Here is a 24,257-nt window from a genome sequence, read left to right on the forward strand (position 1 = left end):
TATCTCTCAGTCACACACACACACACACACACACACACACACGCCTGTAGTTCAGGCAAACATTTAGGTATTACTATGAACACTAAATATACCAATCAATCCAGAATTATGTAAGTGATTATTGATTTTCATCAGTGACTACTGGTACTCTCTAGAAAATCTTGAAAAATGGGTGTACTAAGGTATTCCTGAAAAAACACACTCAAGGCTATTTGCCAAACTATGAGCTCCAATGAGACAAACAAGAAGCAAAAGACATTTTGCAGTTTAGCTCCAGATTAAGAGAAAAATGACACGAACTTTGTCTTTTAAGGCAAGGCATTTTCAGTACCAATTTTATTTTTAAATGCAAAAAATTACCAGAAGTAGTTTGTTGCTTTTCCCTTTCCGTTTAATACATGAAGTTCTATACAACACATATCTGACTCTTAGGAAATCACGATGCTTCACTTAAAAAAATCCTTACTTCATTTAACTGTTCAAAAAGAACCTACTTGTGCTTTGCTATAGATTTTAAAATGTGTGCACATACTACCGCAATGTCAGCATAACAGAGGTACAATATTAATATACAGTGCACCTTAAGAAGGTTAACCCGAAATGCTCACTGCATTTCTGGACAGGATAAGAATTCATCCTTGGGCTGAAAGAGCCCATTAAAAAAGTTTCACACAACCCGTGTGTACAGCTAAGAGATTTAATTTTTTTTATATATATATATAAAAGTTACAGGAAAAAAGTGTCACATCACTGTAATTCTCCTCAACTGACTTCCCTTTTTAGCCACTGAAATTGTTTCTCTGTATTGATGCCTAATTACCAGCCACCTCATCCTATGTAACATGAACGTGTCTTTGATACATGGCACACAACAAACACTGTACAAAAAAGATTTACCAGAAAAGAGAAGATATTTATTCAAGAAATACAAATTGATGGTACCAGCCATCTTTGGAAGCCACTACCATGAGGCAAATAGGACATTAAACCCAAGTCCTTTGCTCATAACGCATTAGAAAAGAGTGTCTTTACACACCTCCAGCTGCCTAGTGCACAACTGTATACATTGTTCAAAAGGCTATCTCCAGTTTCCAGACATTCCCAGGACATGGAGAAGAAGAGAGGCACCAGTAAGGTCCTGGATAGAAGACCATTTCATTATCTCAGTTGAAGCCCCAACAAATAATGTGGTTTTAAAATTTTTCTTTAAGTTGTCTCCCATCTTTGGCTAGACTCAATTGCCAAAAAAAGGGGGGATGAAAGAGTCAGATACATTCTTAATATTCCCAATGAACATGACCATACATGTGTTTTCTATTTGACAACATGGTTCTGATCTACACATCATTTGCACAGTATCCAGAAATATCCAATACTAAAGGACTCTGCCAAAGGACATTAACATATTTCTTCACAAATTGCCAATGCCATGTGGGGTCAAACCAGTAGGGTTCAAACCTTACTGTAGAATTAACTTTAAAAAACAAACAAACCCCAAAACCCTCCCTCTTAATCCATCCTTGTACTTAGTACCTACAAACTTGCTGGTATGCACTGCAGTACATTCTTCTCTTGAAAGGGAACTTATAATGGACTCCCTATAAATGAAACTTGAATCTACATAGAAAAGGCAAGAGGTGGAAATGCTTAATTAGATTAAGAACACTTACTGGGCACATAATTTTTTAAAAAAACTGATAGACTAGTCTAAGAGACATGGCAGCTAACCAAAAGAACCAGTGAATTTGAATGTATCGAGTGGTTCCCTTACACTGGAATAAAGTACAGTAAGGTATTGACAAAATAGGTTGCTTCAATTCAATAGCTCCCAGAGACAGTACTCCTTTACACTGTTCACATACTGTTAGGTACAAATTGATTTTTGTTTGTTTGTCTGCAAACTTGGGGAAAGAAGGCAAGTGAATTACACCAAAGGTGAAATATTTTTGCCTATTAAGCTGAAAGCTCAATCTAAAGCAAAAACAAACAAAAAAACAAACCCCTACAGAGGCACAATCACTCTGCTAGAACAGCCAGCTTCAGATCTCTGATGTCAGATCAGATCTCTGATATACATAACTGTGACATTTAAAATTTAAATCAAGATAGCAACAAATTAAGAGATCATTAATATGTCAATGCTTGCAATGCTAAAATGGATTTCCTAAAAATAGCATAAAAAGTACACTAGCAGATATGTTTTTATTGTGTTTTTCCAAGGAGCTATGCACTTAATATGCAGGGTCACTATCCATATCTTGTCAGTGGCCAATATGTTCCTTGGTGTTACAAGGGCGGAACAGGGCTTGCATCCTTGAAAAAGTCTGCTTTGGAGCTCAGCCAGAGTGTTGTCACACAGCCAAACATGGATAGAGTGGGAGGACTGAGTGATTTTAGCCAATCTCTGCTCCCTCTGAAGTACTATTTGGCTGCCAGAAATATGTCCCTTGGGGGTTGCACAGCCCTGAAGGACATATTTCTGGCAGCCAAATAGCACTTTTAGAAAGAGGGGAGATTGGCTAAAATCATTCACCTCTCCCACTTCACGGATGTTCACCCACCTGGCCGAATAAAGTAGTCTTTATGAGGATGCAGCTCCTGCTCTGCCCTTCGAACACTGTGGAACATGTGGGTCAGTGTCATTTATAATCTATTTAGTCAAATTAAGTTTGTCACTTTAATATAAATCCTGCTTCTTTTTGTAAGTGAATAATGAAACCACAGCACTGAGGAAAGTAGAGGTTACTTTTAACCACCAAGATATTCTTAAAGCCCAATTGGTTATTTAGCAATTTCATATAGTTTCTCAAAATGCTCCCATCAGAAATCAAAAGAATAATCAAAGCAATTGTTTTTAATATGACTATTTTCTTAATCTCACTGTCAGTTCTAAAGCTATTGGTAGAAAGGTAAATGGGCAATGCTTCTACCAAAATTCCAGTCACAAGTTTCTTTTTAGAATAGGTTGGAACACAGAAAGCACTGGGGTTTTTTTTTTACTATTCATGTTTTCCCTCACAGAGCTATATAAACAGAATTATTGTCCATTTGCCTTTTAAGCTATTTCAGGATAAGCAGATCACATTCAGTCCATTACTTTTGGGTCATGTACTGGTGACACCTTTGCAATAGCAAGTGTGAAAAACAAAGCATTTTTGTTAAAAAGACTTGCCACCTCCACTCGTTTGTAGATATGATTCATGAGCATAGGGGTAAACATTAATCAGAAGTGACATACAAATTTGTTGTAGCTGTAATGAAAACTGTCCAATTACTGTTTGCTCTCAATAGCTGAAAGGTAAGTGTTCTATCTTTACAATACACAACACATGTACTCAACTGGGGGTAGAAAGAGCAGTTTCTAGATCAGGATGGTCAGCCGCCAGCACAAAAGTGGGGGGGGGCGACCTGGCATACAATCTGGTCTACATACAAATGATAAACTTTAGGTGTGTGTAAGTGAAGAGGAACTATTCAAGCAATGAATGAAATTGTTTAAGTTTGGAGATTAACAATGGTGAAAACCCAGAGTTTCCTCATTCTAACTGAAAGAGTGAAGGTGGTGAAAGGACCACTTGCCTTGTAGCACATCATTAATCACAAGGGATATTCATAAACTAAAATGAAATTCTCCATTCTTCCGAAAGCAGGAAATAGGAGGGAAAGGAAACAAATAACTGACTCCTAACTTTGTTCTGAGATGCATGCAGTTTCTACTCAAAAGAAAAAACTATTCATGATACCTGAGAGATAACTTGTTTTTAGAGAGACAGAGTTCCCAAAGGTGGCAATATGATCACCTTGCTTATGAAGGATAGCAATTCTTGAGTGTCTACCGTCAATGCAAAAGGGAGGTATATCAATTTATCATGCAGATTTACACAAAAGTTCAACAGTGGTCCTTCATTATCGTTAGCAAAATATTTACTGCCATTTAAATACAGGAATAATGAACTTTTCTTTCCAAGGTGTTCCATTCTAACTGCAAGAATGGAAGTGGGGGCTCATTTCTTCAGGGCAACAGTATCTGGCAATTACATGTTATCACTTTTTTAAAAAGTTCATACTTACTGTTTTGTACTTAAGCTGGGTTTTTTTTAAGAGCCCAATTCTGTCCTGAAATGTTTCCCCCCACACACACATTTATGAAAGCCAACTAGAGGCTATTCAAATATCCTCTTGTAACTGTTCTGTGAGAACCACCCAACTACTGTAGAGTGTTTAAATGCTGGTGAATTTCAAAGTCATTTGCCAAATCATTAAAATCTTTGTTGAAAACCTATCCCACCAAGCACAAGTGGTGACAGAGTTGGCAGCTGTGGAAGCTCCAACACACCTGGTTCACCAACACTGGAAACTAGGAATGTGCACGAACTGGTTTGGCCATCTATTCACAGACTGCCGAACCAGTTTGAAAGACCAGAGTTTGAGCCGGTTCAGAGGCGGGGAGAGGGTTGCTTTAAGGCACAGGGAGGGTGTCCTTACCTCTTCCGCCGTTTCCCCCACCAGCGCTGCTGTCAAAATCACTGGTGCGGGGCAATTGTATACCCTGTATACAAATCTTGTCACCCCAATCAGTGTAATACTGGAAGTGGCTGGAGTGCATGTGTGCGTCACGCACGTGCAGCTTCTGGTATTACGGTGACTGGGACAACAGGAGGGTATACAGCCGCCCCATGCCAGCAATTTTGACAGCAGCGCCGGCAGGGAAAATGAGGCAAGGGAGGTAAGGACACCCTCCCCCGTGCCTTAAAGCAACCCCCCATCCTCCCAGGAGTGCACGGAACCAGTTCCATGCATATTCCTACTGAGAACATGCAGCAGAAGCTGCCGCCGCCACATCCACCACCTGCCTTCTTTCTCTGGGTGGCCTTTCTCTGGGTGACCTGAGGATTGGGCCAACTTCCATCCTCCACACACAGGAAGAGGACAGAGAGCAGTGGTTACTCCTTGCCATTACACTCACCAGCCCACCTATGTGGGGGTGAGCAAGTGAGGACAGCAGCAAGGAGAAGGATCTGCTGCAACTTGCTTGTGCTCTTTTTCCTACTGGGTGGGTGACTGCCATGGCAGTAAAGAACAGTCCCTGCTTGTACTCTTCGAGTGACACATAGGAGGGGTGTCCCACTGGAGGACTGTTCATTCACACACACACACACACACACACACACACACACACACACACACACACACACACCAAACTCCCAAACTGTCATTAAGCAACATGATTTGAAAATTATTTTAAATTGTCTTGGAAAATGCATTCTAAAAAGGGCAGAAAAGTTATAAAAATTAATCAGCCTGCTTAACCTATATTAATTGTTAACAGCTGACCTTTTGCCCTTTTTCTGTATTGGAAAAAACAAAATAAAACAGATATATACTTTATTTTTCAAGCTGTGTTTTTTTGTTTTTGTTTTTTGATATGCAATGGCTGTGGTTTGCACAAAATATGTAGCATGTTTCTTATTCAAAAACAGAAAGGAAATGTACCAAGCAACGACTGAATGGGTCAAAATCTCGGAGACTTTCCAAGTACAACAGCTTTACAAAAATCTTTGTGCAGCAATCCAACATTCCTTTTCCCTTCAATGTGTGACACAAGTTAGGAAAGTTTCACAGTTAGGCTCCTCCTTAAATACTCCAATTTCATAGTAAGATATTAAATACACCCTTGATGACAGAAGCAGTCTTTGCACCATTCTGAGCTTATTAATGAAGTGTTGTTCTTAATAACAGCACAAGTGAATATGGTGCTGGAAAGTCAGGAACTTACAGTCAATACCTACAACACAGGTGCATTTTTGCTGTAAGTTGGTGCCAAGGCATCTTTATCATAATGTGGTCATAAACTATGTTGAGAAGATCAGGTAGTAATCAACTCTGCCCAGAAGAGTGCAGTGGCTGTGATATACAATGATACATTCATGTCCATGTGGCATGTGGTTCCAAATGTGAACCTTAATTTTCAAAGATAAAGATCAGAGGGCAAAGCCCAGCACATCTCCCATTAAAGTTTCTAATCTAACCTATGCTGGAAATTGTATACAATTTATAACTTTCAGTTTCATGGTTCTAGTTTCTAGTTGTCACAGCAAAATAACCCAAAGTAAGGCTAGGTTAGTTATAGGACACTTAAGTACTGTAGCTCTCTTCACTGTGAAGAGAAAATGCCCACCCTAGACTCTATTGTCAGTGGACCAAAACCCATGCTTTTAATTCTAAAAGAAGAGATAAATGTGAAAGGAGGAGGGTCACATGCAAATAGATTTGGTGCTTAGCAAGAAAAAAAAGTTAGAATGTGCCATCTGAAAAATTAGCAATAATAGTGTTGCTAACAGAAACATGGCATTATGAAATTAGGACCGATCCAACAAGTTCAGAGAAGTTAAATAAAAGAATTAGACATGCTGCTTCTTTTTTTAAAAGGGTGCACTTTTTTAAAAAGGGTACATGTTGTTCTAAGACAGATTTGTTTTATGCTAACCACCCAAATTGGTTATTGTTCCATGAAGACCACTGAAAATCTTGCCCAAAGCACTCTTAAAAAAGACACACTTGTTCTTCTAAATAATGGCTTGCTTTCATATTCTGAAGGGAGAACACTGTATGATATTGTTAAGGTCATAGTCTGAGGCTGCAGATATTTGACAGAGGGGAGATTTCTAAGTCTTATCAACTAGAACAAGTGACCCATTAGTCTGACACACAGGTGCTGCTAATACAGTGTCAGATGAATGAGCATGAAAGGTATAACTGAAGCAAAAGCATAACTTCTCTGGCAAGGAAGATATAGAGAGCCTACAAGAGAAATAATTTTTTTGGGACATATGCTGCTTTTTACAAACCAATTGAACCTACTTCTTTTTGCAAGCTTCCCATCTTTAATAAGATGTCCAAATATCTGAGGATTTGGGGAATAGTAACACAGATGTATGTGCAAGGAATGATTCCCCAAAATGAACTGAAAAGCTTTAATGGTGCAATGGTGGGGGGGAATCAAGTGATTAAACAGATCCAGGAACTACAGTATCTTCACCTGCCAAGAAGTCTTTTCTATCCTTTCTCCAATCTCTTTCTAGAAGGACAGAGAGATGTAGAATAAGATTATATATTTGAGTCTGTTATGAGAGCAAATATATGTCAGTGGAAAGAAAGTTGTACACCCTTACCTTAGAGAAGTGCACAACACTCCTGTGCTTTTCTCCTGAAATTTGTTGCATAGCTATTGCTATGAGTCAAAGGGATTTAAAATCACTATTTTAAGTGAAAGTATTAGAGGCTACTTTCACTATTTTAAGTGAAAGAGAACATACTAAATGGCAGAGGTCACGTGCCTTTTTGCTGCTCAGGATGGTGCTCTTCCAATCATTAGCTTTTCACTAGACACAACAGTGCACAGTAACTTGGTAGGTCCATTTTCTGGTGCCAGGAAATATGACAAGTTTTCTTGCAGCCAGTTAACTTTACAGTATACAAGCTATTCTTATAACATAGACATTTGCTAAATTATTGCCTAATTTTTTCAGAAGGCAGTGTTTACCATACTGAGGACAGTAGTGGCAAACCACTATTTGCTGTTAACTTGGAATGTACCAAAACTAGTTTTAAAACCTGAATTAGTGATCAAACATACAATTATCATAATGTGCCTCAATCTCTACAGATATCACAGCACATGAGATAGACCACAGCAGCTATACTGATGGGCTGATCTGTAAGTGATGCTGATTACATGAAAAACTTCAATTTGGTTTAATCCTTTTAAAAGTGCTTTCTCCCTTCATGGACCAATGCTTCACTTACAGTTCAAAGCACTATTTTTAGCTTTATTTTGTGTAGCCTACAGGCTTGCTCTCTCAAATACATTTTTTCCATTTTCTTTGCTAAGAGTTCCTTCCTGTGGTGCTAAGAAATACTAAAATTGGGCAAAGTCACCAGGGGCAGTTTATGAATGAGTGTATGTGTTCACATGTGTGCTCTCCCCCACACTCCCAAAGCTCCATCACAGATGGAATTTTTGCTGGTCATTGCTTGGAACCAATCCATTAGCAGGGGAGAATGAAAACCATGAAAGTTCCCACATGACAGAAGAGCAGGAAGAGGAAAGGAGAGACATACAGGCAAAGTCAATTCTCCACTGGTGTGGGGTTTGTTAAGGGCTGGCTCACAATGACTTGCACCACATAGTCCCTCGGTATTTTCAGCTCCTCCAGTTTCATTTTATCTGCCAGTGGCCTCCCTGAAAAAAACCACCGCTGACTGCTGGGCTCCACACCCTCCACTGTGTGCAGTCTTCTCTTCATGTGATATACAGTGTCCATACTGCGAACCACAAGTCTGAGGTCTTTGCCTGTTGAGAGGCGTAAACGAAGCTGGCACTCATGACCAGAGTTGGGTGGTGGATCAGGAATATCCAGAGTCTCGAGGTCACCCTTCTCTTCTATCATGTTGATAGGAGGGGCCAGGCAGTAGACAGGAAGCTGATATCTGTTTCCCAGTTCGTCATAGCACTCAGTAAGAGCACCTTCAGAAGAGAGGGGGAAAGAAATCGGAATAAGTGACACAGTTTTGATTTAAATCACTCCTTGAAGATTTCATCTTTGATTCAGACACCACTTGCCCTTGGGCTCCAATGCAGTCCGTACTTGCTACTTCCTACTCCCAGCTATTTTTAAAGTATTGTTAGTGTGCATCTAAACCACTCCAGGTGCCTTTTTTTTTTTACTTTTGAACTTTGAGAGAAAAGGAACAAAAATGAAAAATAAAAGTTATTTACGAATGAGTTTTTTTAGCAGTGTTATTTACCATCTACCAACTTACCAATGAGCAGTTATGAGTGATAAATGTTTTACCTTTGTACCCATGCTTTCTGTTTAACTCTCATCGGGATTTGGGGGTACATTTCTATCCCCAGCTGCATGAAGGAGCATAAACAAGCAAACTACTGCACTCCCAGCAATGCTTGTTGTCATACTCTTACCTGCACTTTGGTACATGATATATCCACAAGTATGGCCCCATACCAGTTATGAAATTTATGTTATTAATAAAAAATATGACACAGGGTAGAAAACCACCCCAAAATGAATGGACTCCTTATGGTAGGGTGGTTTCTATCCCATTCCCATATTCTGGTGACTGGGAGAAAACACAACCCCAGAACACTGTTCCCTCTAAGGCGTGCACAAATGTGCACACTCATAAGTTTTTGGATGTCCGCTCAGTTCAATTTAGATGCTGCTCAGGTTGAATCAGGAAGGCCCCATTCTGAATGCAGGTGCGCGCACACTGCCTTGATACTGCCATCCAGAACAAAACTCATTCCGCACACAGATGAAAAAAATTAGAGGGACCACTGCCCCATGATTTTTTCTATCGTGTGGTAGTTTCTATACCATTCCTATATTTTTATTTATTTATTACACTTATATCCCGCTCTTCTTCCAAGGAGCTCAAAGCAGTGTACATAGTTATTTTAAGTCATTTGGGATTGGAGACACCCTATTTCTCTTTGGAAACTTCAATTTTGTTTCCCCTTGCAAGCTCAATTGACCTTGAAAAATGATTGTGTTTGAAAAATAGACTGAGGCATGACATAGTTCTGTACTCCTGAGTTAGGGTAGATGAAAACAACCCCTGCCTCAATGTCAGACCTGATGTTTAGAACAAGTACATCATTCAGATGCATCTGACTTTGCAGAATCAAGGATTTTAGCCACTAGAACAAAGCCAAAAGGATAACAGCAGCAGCAACCACAACATTCACATCACCAGTGGATCAACCAACCACAGCAGGTCACTGGTCTTTTCCTGTTTCTCCTAGTGGAATAAAGCTCCAGAACGGGTGGAGGCATGGAGCTAAAGTCCAGGTTGAGAGAACAAGAAGGTGTAGAGGTGGGATGTGCAGCACTGAGTGGTCTGCTGAACCTCACTCACCTGCCAGGGACGATATTGAGATAATGGATTACATGACAAGCAGAAAGAAGATGGTCTGCAACAGCACAACCAGTCCATCACTGGCCAAATACAGACATCATATGTGGACACATAGGAGCAGCATGTGAAACAATCAGAAACATTGTCAGACCCTCACATTGCACCTTCTGTCTGTCTCACCCAGAAAGGCGGAAGCAACATCAGAAGATGTAGGATACAGGGTCCTGAAATGCCACTTGGGCCTACCCTGAAGCAAGGCAAGGCCTGGACAGAGTGAGTGGTGATTTTTATTCCTAATTTTCCCCAGTAGCCAGATTTTAGCTATGGGTTTATTGGGTCCTGACCAGCTGTTTCCCCACTGCCCAGAAAGTGAAACCCGCACCAGAAATCAAATTAACATTTCATTTGAGTCACGAAAGAATAAGGTAGAAGAAGCAAATCTCAAGAGGTTTAAACATATTAAGGAATTCAGCAGGCATCTCATCAAATATGTTGAATCAGTCTGCAAAGCAGTCTCAACAATACGAAAGGAAACTGATTCAACATATTTAGAGAGATGCCTATTGAATTCCTTAATGTGATTAAACTTCTTAAGATTTGCCCCTTCTCTCTTATTCTTTTGTAATTCAAAATGTTAATTTGATTTCTGGAGTGTGTGCTTCACTTTATGGACAGTGGACAAACAGCTGGTCAGGACCCAATAAACCCATAGCTAAAATCTGGCTACTGGGGGAAATTATTATTTTTTTTGCATTAAATTTTTATTGATTTTAACAATATCTTAAACATCTCATTACATTAAATTAAACAAAAATTGACTTCCAGCTCACCAATCTGCGCGAATCACTAACTATACAATTAACCCTTGCTATAATAATTCAAAACATATAACCTATATCTTACCAAACTTGATTTTAGTCTACTCAACCTGCTAATATTACTAAATTTCAAACCCAGTTGAAAAATCAATATTAGGAAAATAGTTCTTTAGGTACAGTAAGAATGATTTCCAATCTTCTTTAAAACCTTCCAAATTTTAATCTCTTATCAGTACTGTAAGTTTTGCCATCTCCGCATATTCCAAAATTTTTATCAGCCAATCTTCTTTTGTGGGCAGTTCATTGTCCTTCCATTTCTGTGCATATACTATTCTGGCCGCCGTGGTTGCATACATGAAGAATGTTAAATTGCTTGTGGAAAACTCTCCTTGCGTTATTCCCAACAGGAAGGATTCTGGGCTCTTAGGAAATGTCATTAATTTTTTTTTTTTAACTCATTATATATCATGCCCCAAAAGGTCTTTGCCTTCCTACAAGACCACCACATATGAAAAAAAGTTCCTTCACCCTGTCCACATTTCCAACATTTGTTTGAAACATTTTTATACATTATTGCCAATTTTTAAGGCGTCAAATACCACCTATACATCATCTTATAATAATTTTCTTTTAAAGTGTAACATGCAGTGAACTTTAAATCAGTTTTCCATAATTTTTCCCAAGCTGCCATATCTATATTATGACCCACATCTTGAGCCCATTTTATCATAGTCATTTTAACCACTTCATCTCTTGTCTCTTCCAAAAGCAACAGCCTATACATCTTAGACACTAGTTTTTCATCATTTTCACATAGCTCCTTCTCAAATCTTGACATTTGATCCTCAAATCCAAGTTTGAAATCCTTCTTAAAAACTTCATTTAACTGATGGTACTGAAACCAATTACCAACCAGATTTTGTACTTCAATTAGATTTTTTAACTTACAGCCCTTTTCTTGAAAACACAACAAATCCCTATAGGTACCCCATTGCGATTGCATATTTATCTCTTTACGTACTAAAGCTTCAATCGGGGATAACCATAACGGAGTTTTAGGTTCCAGCCATTTTTTATATTTTACCCACACTCTCATTAGACTCCTTCTTACATAGTGATTGAAAAAATCTTTATGTATTTTACTTTTATCATACCACAAATATGAATGCCATCCGAACCTTCTATCAAATCCTTCCAAATCAAGTATTCTAGGATTTCTTAATGTTATCCATTCTTTTAACCACGTCAAACAGACAGCATCAAAATACAACCTTAAGTCTGGCAGGGTAAGACCACCTCTTTGGCTACTGGGGGAAATTAGGAATAAAAAAAAATTCCAACACTGGTCAAGTGATGGGAGGAAGCTGGGCAACAGCAAGGGCCATCAGATGCTGGTATAGCAACCAGTATAAACAATGGCAGTGAGGTCTGGTTTCTGATACCTGAGACAGCCCTGGGATATGAGAAACTAGGTTGGGGAAACACCAAAAGGTGGCTGGGCAAGGATGCTCATCAGGAAAGGATGGGGATAGAAGGAGGAGGGAGTGGGAAACCTTTGGAATGTGTGGTTGAAATAAAGGTATTTAGGGATGCACAGGTCAATGATGTACATGGTGCTGAGGTGGGGTATGGGTCCTCTGGTGAGAGGCCAGACCAAGAGAAGTTTAGTCTGGCAGGAGGCGGCAATTAATGAAGCAACTCCCTCCCCTGCAATCTGAGACCTCTAGCAGATGGGGAGAGGTGCTGAGGTCAGAACCGAGCCACCACCAAGCTGACAGCTTGGTAAAAGAGAGGAAGCACACTTGGGACCATGCCAGGAGGGTAAGCAGCACCGCGAGCTGCCGCACCGCCCAGGCAAGCAACTGTTCCCCTCCCTTGTTGCCCCCACCCAGCCACCCCTTACACTTTAAAGGGGCCCCCTCCCCCTCCCCAGATCCCCCTTTACAAGTAAAGCTGCCTGAACCGCCCAAACTGGTTTGATTAAATGGACAGACCAACCAGTCAGTTTGAATGAACCAGTTTGGAGCAACACAGTTCAGTTTGAATAGATTCATATTTGAACTGAATCACCTTTTGTAGTTGCTTGCATTATGTAAAGCCTTAAAGAGAACCTCAACTCTAAAAAGTGTCCCTTACCAAAAGGTAAGTCCATAATTTTTTTTTTAAAAAAATCAGAATTAATGAGACTTACATCCTAGTCCCAGAGTTCTGATATTTATCCACACTGCCAGGCAGGCAGGCAAGGCAAATACAGGGGAAATCCCTTCATTTATTTTAAAGTAGAATTGGCTTTTTCAATGGAATTAAAAAGCATGGCACTGGAAAAGACCAGGAAAACACTGTCTGGGTGATGCATTTTCAAATTGTTGCCCCTAGGTGGGGCACATACACTTAGAGAATAAGCCATCTTTTTGCAATTACACACATTTGAAGATGAGCCAGGACCTTCAGCTACAGAATATTTTAGAAAAACTGACTCAGGAGCTCTACACGCACTGCCTCAACTGTTTCTCATTAAAAATTAAGGATTTGAAAAAGATTGGCAGCTTTTTTGTTCATGAAGACAGAATTGCCACAAACATTAGTTGATCAGCACAAACTGCAAGAAAAAAATTATAACCTGTGCAAACTGTGATGTGCAATCATCAAGAATACCACAATAAATGTCCTTGATCTTTGTATTAGCTGTGGAGGAATGGAAACCTGACTTTGGCAGACAGTACAGAGAACTGTATTCTGGCCTGCAAGATTCAGCTTCTGAACATAGGTGCTACTCCAGTGTCCAGTTCACAGGAACAAAGGAGGCAATTGTCTTATTTTTGGTGAGGGAGCAGAAGAGCAGATGGCCTACTTGTGTGCTTATCCTTCCCCAACTCCTGCCAACAATGCATAAGATACCTACTTTCTGTCTAAACGTAGATATTAAGAGGTAGAGTATTCTTCTTTTAGAGCTCCTTGCACAGTAAACTGATGTTAGAGCTGACATACCATACAGTGGACCATTCATTGAAGAAGAATGCACACACCAGACTTGTAAGCCAGCCAAGAGCCCATCCTCCTAGGCAGCGGGGGCTCCGTGCACCTTCAGCTGTGCATGATCACGCTCGCCGCTACTGCCATTATTCCCAATTATGCACAGTTGAGTGTGCATGCAACAGGCTCTGCTATCAACAAAACAGGCTCCTGGCGGGCTTGCAAGTCATGTGCACACCTCCCTCTTCAATGGACAGCATGTTGCATGGTATGTCAGTCAATATTATTTTATGCTGGTATAATTTTTACTAAGGTTTACATAGTTTTTGAGGAATCTTGCCTGGACAGCAACATAAGAAGTGATTCCTAGCCTAGCCTTTCAATATTCTTTTGGAGCAGCCTGCTATCTGTTGAGTGAGTGACAGAAGACCAAAAGAAAAAGAAAAAGAGACACACAAATATGAAAGCATCCTTTCTAAAAAGCAGAACAAGTATTCTCCCATTACAGGACATAATCATTATGGGTCCAGATAAAATAAATTGGGTTGCTGCTTCAACAGTTCAGAGACAGCTTTGCATCAAAGTAGTCTATTATTAGATTCTAGTATTAGACACCAACCAGAATCAGAATCTATACTGAAAATAAACATCATATATTTACACAAATTTATTATTCATAAAACACAGAGAGCCAGTTCTGACGAGATGACTGCCAGCACATGCATTCAGGAAAGGTACATGCCGAGAGGGTACCAGTCAGGATCCCCTGTCTTGATACCCTCTCCCAGTGGTATCCTTTATCGTGTGTAGGCTCATCCAAATGGCCCCTATACACATGCTCCAAATGTATAAATACTTGTATAAATACTTGTAAACAATGGAAGTAACACAACATATATGCCACATGCTGTTTTAAGTAGCCCAAGCTACAAAGATTTCATGTGGCTACATTAACCACAGGCCCTCCCTTAATGCTACAAACACAAAATGAAGGTTTAAAGATTAAAAATGAAAATCCAGTCTTCTGATTTTTTCCATCATTAATGTTATTTACCAAGTACTGGCAAAGCTTAAGAGTTGTAAGTTACATAGAGAGAGATTCCTAAATGCCAAACAATATTCTGAGAAAGCTACAACACAACAGGTAAGAAAGACTGCAGCTTGAAAAATCAGCTGGAGGCCTTTATTGGCTCTTCAGTAAGTGTGCAAGCTAGAAGTTTTATAACATAAGAACAGCCCAGCTGGATCACGCCTAAGGCACACGCACACTGGGCACTGCTGGCCACTTCTGGTCCGAGGAGGCACTGGGGCAGCAAGGAGGCATGCTGCTGCCCCACTGGACTGTTTTAAAAGACAGCGTTGGTGGGAGGAACACAGCAGGATGAGCACCCTCCCTCATCCTTCAAGATACCCCCCCACACACACCTTCGAACCAGCCAAACAGTCGAACCAGTTTGGAGGCCCATAAAAGGGCCTCAGAACCGGTTTGTGCACATCCCTAACCCCCTTCTCTTCCGTCTTCCTGCCTGCACTTTAGCCCTTTCTATGGCAAGCCTTAAGCTGATTTATTTACAATTTGGAGCTTAAGCTAAAATTCCTCTTTGCGAGATTCTTGTTAAGACTGTTAGTTAAGATTTTATTGCCTGCCTAACCAGCTTTTGATTTTCTATACCCCTTTCCCCACAAATAAATCTTTGAACTACAGATACACTTCCTCATTTCCAGACCAAAGCTTTGCTCAAGATTAAGACTGTGATAGACTGCTCCCCCGTAGTCAAGCTGATTCCCCACATTAATCCAAAAGTATAGTTTGAGTGTCCTACCCAAGCACTCTGGAGCACATCAATCAACAGTTTTGACCACACAAATATGCAAGTTTTTCCATGGTTTTAAAAATGCACGAATCATAGCAGATTGGTGAAAATAGTGCTTGATGGGTTTTATATTATCCACCATATGCTTCCTGCACAGCCAGCTCATTGATTATTAAAAACTGAAAAACATCAACAATTGATTTTGAATGTATCTGCTGCCCTCAAGAACTGTAACATTCCATACAATGAACACAGGCTTCAACTTAGAGATGTCTTTCTTTTTCATGTCACACATAGCTGAAATATGGATTTCAGTTATAGCATGTTTGTGAAACCCTTTTGATTCATCAACTGCTCTCTTTCAGTCCTTGAAATCACTTAAAGTAAAGGCATCACATTCTGTGGTAAATTTTGACAAGCATGGCAGCAAAACTCCCTCCCATCAGTTGATGGAGAGTATCTAACCATTCTCATTTACAGAACAAGTCTTGCCCAAAGTTACAGTTTTCACTGTTTTTGGAATAACAGAGACATTTTAATGTATTTAATTCTCTCATCATTTTTTGAGAAATCTCCAGGAATACCAAACTCAAATCTTCACTTTCCCTACTGTAACAATTCTCTCTCACCTGTGTCTTTCCTGATTCATCATGAACAGAACTACTCTGTGATAATCATAAATAAATTGTGAGCAGTTGAGTTCAGCTTTGATACTGGCTTCAGATTTCAACTGAAAAACCAACTTGCCCATACTACAGCTCCTAATTTCTGTGTCCTAACTCCTCCTTGAGGAGGACTCCTTTTGTTCCCATTTTTTCATTCAATTTCCCTTCTTTTCCAGCAACAAAGGGAAATCTTTTAAATTGTTTGCCAAGTGAAGTAGTCACTCAGCAATCAGAAACTAATATTTTACTAGCTGTTGGGTAATTTTTTATTTTTTATTTTGCCCAGCAACACAGAAAATGCCTCATGCTGCTATGCATACATTCTGGGAGAATTAGAAACAGTGGCTTACTCCAGAGCAAGGCACTGCAGACATGCCGACATAAAGCTTTCCTAGCTGTAGAGTATTTCTTGTACAGTCAAGTGGATCAAATTTCAACTCTGCATAACTTCAGGGACATATTTTCAGGTGACAGAGGGCACTACTGGAGATAGTGCAAACCGCTAAAATTGCACCCCTCCCCACCCCCGCTGTGTGCACAGGTTCAACAGTAGTGGGAAAGCATCCCACAGCGATCCTGGCATGCCCACAGTACCTTGCTCTGAATGTCAGCCAACAAAGCAAGTGGTCCAACTCTGGGGAGCTGAAGCCTGGGTGCCCAGCTAAATAGAGTGTGCACAGTGACTTTATTCATTTCCTGGAGCTCCAATCCCCACTCCCTTTTCCTTAGTTAAGAGGGTAGAAAGGAAGCTGAACAATTTCTCAATCCTGGAAAGAAAAAAGAGAGTAGTGACTGTTGCCAGCGGTATCTGTTTACAACAAAACAGAAGGCTTGCTGGGAGGCTGGGGTCTACTATTTTATCAACAGAAGTTCCCTTGCTTGAACTGGGAAGTTTGCAGAACTAGCCCTCCCTCCCTCTAGCCTTGAGTAGCAGAGTACCACCATCTGCTGATCCTGTGCTGGCTGTAGCCACGGCCAAGTGCTCTGACAAGCTTCAGGTTTGGGGGCTGTTCCAGCTGCCACGCTCCAGAAGCCCAAGTAAGAGGTGGGGTCTGGGGGCTTCTGGCTTAAAAAGGGACTGAGGCAAGCTGGTGGTTCAGCCACTGGCACAGGCTGCCTTCAGGCAGCCACCAAAGGAGGCCAGGCCTGAGGGCTGGGGCCAACTTACTGTCTTGGACTGCTGGAAGGAAGACTCCTGATCAATTCATTGTTTAGTTCTTAGTTAGGCTTGATACAGATATGTGTCTTGGGTTGAACAGAAATGGGGAGGTGGGGGATGACTCTTGGGTAGTTATACCAGTGGTGGTGGGGAATCGACAAAGATACGGCGTTGGTAGGCCAGTGGGTTGTTACAGGGGAAGGGAGTTTAGAAATTTAATTGCTGTTGCCCCTTCCAGCAGGCCCACCACCTCTTTGACTTTGGAGAGCAATGCTAACTACCCACAGAACCTTGCCTTATTATTCCTTAATGCCAGGTAGTATATCAGGCAGCAGCAATATAGGAAGATGCTGAAAGGCATCATCTCATACTGCATAGGAGGCAATGGTAAACCCCTCCTGTATTCTACCAAACGGAGCTGACCTGGCACGTATTACAGCAACCTGGTCGAGAGAGGCTAGTGGTTCAGTTTGGTCTCAGCTTCTCCCAGAGGGTTACTCTATGGTGGAGCAGGTGAGAGGATGTGGGCAGGGAGGTGGAGTGGCTGTGGTCTATAAGAATACCATCTCCCTGCAGCAATTCTGGCAGGAAGATTGAAGGGCTTTCTGGTTGATATAATACATCCGGATCAAACAGGATTTACACCGAAGAGACATATGAAAGACAATTTGAGATTTGTACTGAATGCAACAGACAATATTTCTAATAATAATAATAATAATAATAATAATAATAATAATAATAAAATTTCTATACCGCCCTTCCAAAAATGGCTCAGGGCGGTTTACAAAGAGAAATAACAAATAAGATGGCTCCCTGTCCCCAAAGGGCTCACATTCTAAAAAGAAACATAAGACACACAAAGAAGAAGATTAAAGCAGCAATGATTTCCCTGGATGCGGAGAAAGCTTTTGATAATTTGGATTGGTCCTTGTTGTTTAAGGTTTTGGAAAGAATGTACTGTTGGTCAAATTTCCTTTCATGGATTCAAAGTATTTATCAGGAGCAATCGGCGAAGATAATAGTGAATGGGATGATATCCAAAAAATGTGTCATTAACAAGGGTACTAAACAAGGGTGCCCTCTCTCTCCATTGCTATTTATTTTGGCTCTTGAACCCTTGGCAAAGAAGATTTGGCAGGAGCAAAGAATTTATGGAATCAAGATGGTGGATCAAGAGCATAAAATAAAATTGTATGCTGATGATGTGGTTCTTACAATTACTCGACCAAAGGACTTTCTAGATACAATAATGGAGCATATAAACCAGTACAGCAGGATCTCAGGATATAAGATTAATAAAAACAAAACACAGATCATTACATGGAATTTGTCAGTTACGGAATTATTGTATTTGAAAGATAAGACTGGATTTCAAATGACAGCAAAACCAATTAAATATCTGGAGATTAATTTGACAGGGAATAATAAAGACCTGTTCAAGAACAATTACTTACCAGTGTGGAATCTTATCTTAGCAGACCTAAATAGGTGGAAAAAACTAAATCTCTCTTGGCTGGGGAAGATAGCATCAGTTAAAATGAATATTTCACCAAGAATGAATTTCTTATTAAAAATTATTCCGGTTAAGATTGAAGATGTTGAATATGTGGCAGAGGCACATAAACTCCTTTATTTGGGCTTATAAGAAACCAAGAATCAAGTTTAGAATTATGCAAGATGCAAAACAATGGGGAGGATTGGCTGTTCCAAACTTGAAATTATACTTCCATGCCAGTTGTTTGACATGGATTTTGGACTGGATCAGAAAACCATATGGTCAGATTATGGATATGGAGGGATCAGATCTTTCAGATGGGTTACATAAGTTTTTATGGACTAACATAAAAAGAAATGACCAGCACATAAAATCCCACACAATTAGAAATAGTCTGTTAAGTGTTTGGGACAAGTCTAAGAAAAGGATCAGCCCGGATCTATCACCTTTGGCATCTATTTTAAATATTTTTTTCCATAAAGAAGAAAAATCTAGTAAGTTTGATCCTTGGAGAGAGAAGGCATATAATATGCAAAGTTTAACTACTTGAAAAACAAAACTTAAATCTATTCAAATCCTTACTTTGGAATGGTGCAAGGAACCTTCTTGGTTTCAATATTTACAAATTAGTTCTATAGTACAGAAACAAATACAAAGATAAGATGGTAAACTTAGAGATTTAACAGAATTTGAAGTACTCATAACCAAAAATGCTGATCATTTACTAGAATTGATATACAAGTTGCTGTTTAAATATGATTCAGGAACAGAACAGATAAAAGACTGCATGATTAAGTGGATGCAAAATTTTAACAGGACAATTGATGGAACATCAATAGAAAGTGAATATAATTTACAGCAAATAGTACCTTAAGAGAAAATTGATACAAAATGTATTTTTGTTCGTACATTACTCCCATGATGATTAGAAAAATGGTGAGTAATTATTCTGGAGACTGTTGGAAATGTAAGAATCACGCGGGGACATTCTATCATATGGGCAGCTACGTCCATTCCTAGAGGTAAATTACCTTAAAACAGTGGTACACATGCTGGTAACCTCCAGGCTTGACTACTATAATGCACTCTACATGGGGCTTCCTTTGTATGTAGTCTGGAAACTACAATTGGTACAGAATGCAGCAGCCAGATTGATCTCTGGGACAACACGAAGGGATCATATAAGGGTTTTAAGAGAACTGCACTGACTGCCAATATGTTTCTAGGTGAAATACAAAGTGCTGGTTATTACCTATAAAGCCCTTAATGGCTTGGGTCCAGGCTATTTAAGAGAGCACCTCCTTTGCCATGAACCCTGCCGACTGTTACAATCTTCTGGAGAGGTCTGATTATGATTGCCACCAGCTCATTTGGTGGCAACTCAGGTCCGGGCTTTCTCTGTGGCTGCCCCGGAGCTTTGGAATATGCTCCCTGCTGAAATAAAAGCATCTCCTTTGTTTTTCAGGAAGATCCTCAAGACTCTCCTGTTTTCGCAGGCTTTTAATTAGAATTAATTTTAATAATTTGTTTTAATAACTGCTTTATACTTTTAATTGTCTTGTGTATTTTAATCTGTTTTTTAAAATATTGTAAACCGCCTAGAGATGTACATATCAGGCAGTATAAAATATGATAAATAAACAAACACACAAAAGTACTATTAGAAGAAGGAGGGCACTTTGTGTATCTCTGCTTATATGCTTACATATAACATGCCTATATTTTGTGTGGCAGAGCTGTATGTGTATTTCGGGGGTGTCCCCACATGGGACAAAGATGGTAAAGTTTTCATTCTTTACCATCCTTAACTACTCCTGATTTAGTTACCATGATTATGCACATAACAGGGTGTTTTAAAACAACAATGGGTAACTTAAGGTAGGTACTTTTCAAGATCTCTTTAAGTACCTTGACTGACTACCACAGGGATCAACATAAGGCATTTTTTTCAAGATCGCTTTAAGTATAAGGGTAGTTATGATAATAAATAAATCTGCTCTTAGCCAAGAGTAATCATTCTGTTGCTCAGAGGAATTGATTTCTACCACGCTCCATGGCTACACTTTGGTCAAAGAGTGTGGTAACAATCACACTTCTGAGCAAACATGGAAACAGCTGTGCAGGTCAGGTGGGCAGAATCTGGCACACTACTGCACATTTTGGGGAGCACCAGCTTACATTTATTTTTAACTAATTTAAAACAAACTTTCATTCTTTCATATCACAAATAAGTTAATTTCCTTCCAAAATTTTAGGTGGGGCAAAACAGTGCTCTTGAGTGGGGTGATGGACTCAGCGGCACCAACCTGGTTGCAGCCTTTCCTCCATGTTTCAAGGTACACTACAAAGACAGCAACCTATGAAAATACAATTTTCCCAGAGCGCTCAGGAACATGGCACATGATATTCTATGGTGCAGCATTTGAGGTGACAGGAAGAGAGCCCTCACATAAAGGCCTCCAGCAAGTAAAAGAGAAGGGAAGGGGGCTCAAGGTGGGAACCTGCAGGTAGGGTAAAGGTAAAGTGTGTCGTCGAGTCGGTGTTAACTCCTGGAGACTGCAGAGCCGTGTGGTTCTCTGGAAGAATACAGGAGGGGTTTACATTGCCATCTCTCTCGCAGTATGAAATGATGCCTTTCAGCACCTTCCTATATTGCTGCTATCTGACATAGGTGTTTCCCATAGTCTGGAAAATATACCAGTGGAGATTCAAACTGGCAATCTCTGGCTTGATAATCAAGTCATTTGCCCATTGCGCCATTAGGGGGCTTAGCATTCTGATTATCAGGGGTGCAACACAGTCTAAAAGCAGAATTGGAGGGGGAAATTAGCTATTTCTGAGGGCATTAAAAAATCCCTCAAATTTCAAAGTCCAGTTCTGAACTGAGCCGCACAAGTTCCTGTGTCACTCACTAGGCAGAATCTCTCTAAAGATTTGTTCACTCAAACAATATGCAAAATGCTAAATGACAGCAGAGGAATGTAGTATTTGTTCCTTCCCCGCTTCAATTAAGACACACCTTTCCTCTCTGTCTGCATCATTGCCCTGCCACAGAATGCTGAAAAAATATCACTGGTTTCTAATGATTACATCCTTCCTGTAGCATTTTTCTGGGCAACAGAAAGAATAAAACAGGGCAAGCTGCATGGGAAATCTCACGTGGGAAATTTCATACAGTCACTTCACAGATAGTGGCTCTGTATGAAGTCGCAACAAAACTATGAGCTTTAGTGTAAGCCAAAAAGTTTACCTTAATCAGAAGCAGCAAATATTTGAATAAATGAATTAGATTCCATTTATGAATTAGACAAGGAAATTACTCTTAATTTCCATCCTACCCCATCCCATGTATTCAAACATATCATATTCTGCAGTTAAGGGAGGGGGGAAATTGCCCAGTTAAAACAAATAAAATGAAGTACTGTAAAGCCTCACAGTACTTCTATAAAATGCTTAGGGTTAGATGTGCCCAAGTCTCTAGGGGAAAAGTGATTTCCTCAAATGTCATAGAAATATATGCTCTCCATATTCTTACTGTTTGGATTTGGTGCATGGAGTTGATTTTGATTGATCTTCAAAGGTCATAATTCAAGGCTGCAACAGGACACAAGGCGGGAAATGGCTTCTAAGTTACGTAAGCTTCATACTGTTAACAGTTATATTCAGCAAAACAGTTCTAATGTCGTTCCCAAACTAAAAGCCAGACTGGCAGGAGAACTCCTGGGGAACAAGTGAGGTGCAAGAAGACTGGAAACCATTAAATATTGCCTGTATTTGAAAAAGAGGAGCCAGGAACATACAGGCTTGTTAGCTTGATGTCTATACCCTAGCAAGATCCTAGAACAGATTATTAAGCAGTCAGTCTGTGAAAACCTAGAACAGAATGTGATTAGAAGACACCAACATGTCATGCCAGAAGAATCTCGCCTCCTTTTCTTGATAGTTATTAGTTTAGTAGATCATGGGAATGCTGTGGACATAGTGTATCTTGATTTCAGCAAAGGATTTGACAAAGTCTTCCACTATAACTGTGTAGACAAGTTCATAAAATGTGGGCTAAACAACACTACCGTTAGTTCGATTCACAGCTGGATGAATAACCATAACTGGACATTTATTAATGCCACCATGCCATCCTAAAGGGAGCTACTGAGTGGAGTGCCACAGGGCTCTGGCCTTGGCCCTGCGCTGTTCCACATTTTTATTAATGATTTGGAGGAATGAGTAGAGGAGATGCTTATCAAATCAGCAGATGGCAGAGCTGGGGGGAGGGGCGAGGAAGATAGCCAACAACTTAGAAAACAGAATCAAGATTCAATCCAATCTGGACAGGCTCAAATACTGGACCAAAACCAATATGAAGTTCAATGGAAAACAAATGCAATGTCTTACCTGCATTTAGGTAAGAAAAATCAAATGCACAAGTATAGGATGGGGGAGACCTGGCTTGGCATCATTACATGCAGGAGGGACCTAGGTGTCTTAGTGGACGGTAAATTGAACATGTGCCGGCAATGTGATATAGCCATTTTAAAAAGCTAATGCAAGGCTGCATTAATAGATGCATATTGTCCAAATCATGAGAAGTAATTGTTCCACTCTATTCTGCACTGGTTAGACCTCACTTGGAATACTATGTACAATTCTGGGCACCACATTTTAAGAAGGATGTTGATAAATGGGTTCAGAGGAGGGCAACGAAGATGATGAGGGGTCTATAAACCAAGGCCTGTGAGGAATGGTTGAAGGAGTTTGGTATGTTTTCCCTGGAGAAGAGCAGACTAAGTGGGAATATGAGAGCACTCTTCAAATATCTGAAGGACTGTCACATAGGAGGAGGAGTGGACTTGATAACTCTTGCCCCTGAGGGCAGAACTAGAACCAATGGGTTGAAGTTACAAGGTTTAAGCTAGACATTAGGAAAAATTTCCTAACTGTAAGAGCTGTGGAACAGTCTGTCTCATGCAGAAGTGGACTCTCCTTTGCTGGAGGTTTTCAAACAACGAATAGGTAGCAGACATCTGTCAAGGATGCTGTAGGATTTTCCTGCACTGAGCAAGGACCTGAACTAGAAAACCTCTAAGGTCCCTTCTAGAGATGTGAAGGCCTGGGGGGTGGAGAGGACGACCCAGAAAGCAACTCTAATTGGGAAAAGGTAAACAGAAAGAAATAGGTATGAGCTGAACCATGGTTCAGCTCATAAGTCCATGGCTTATTCTGAATGCCAAGAATCAGTGTTTATAGATTTTCAGGCCCAATAGATTATGTTTATGTGACAAGAAGGTGTGTTTCTCAGTACCAACAGAGTACAGAATTCATGCGTCAAGTCTCAGGAGGAAGTGGGCAGAGGCGGTGAGAGGAGGGATAAGTGTCCCCTACTAACTTGGAAGA

The 24,257-nt window shown here is 40.2% G+C and overlaps 1 protein-coding gene across 2 annotated transcripts in view; it reads right to left on the reverse strand.

The window, feature by feature from the left end:
• Window positions 1-683: 683 nt before the first annotated feature.
• Window positions 684-24,257, reverse strand: part of UBTD2 (ubiquitin domain containing 2) — a 91,520-nt gene continuing 67,946 nt past the window's right edge. For both annotated transcript variants that reach the window (XM_053290539.1, XM_053290541.1), the window contains exon 3: window positions 684-8,527. In XM_053290539.1, the coding sequence (XP_053146514.1) occupies window positions 8,130-8,527 (398 nt within the window). In that variant the 3' untranslated portion in view covers window positions 684-8,129. The remainder of the gene's footprint in view (window positions 8,528-24,257) is intronic.

Source organism: Hemicordylus capensis, chromosome 2 (assembly GCF_027244095.1).
Source record: "Hemicordylus capensis ecotype Gifberg chromosome 2, rHemCap1.1.pri, whole genome shotgun sequence".
Lineage (NCBI taxonomy): Eukaryota > Metazoa > Chordata > Lepidosauria > Squamata > Cordylidae > Hemicordylus > Hemicordylus capensis.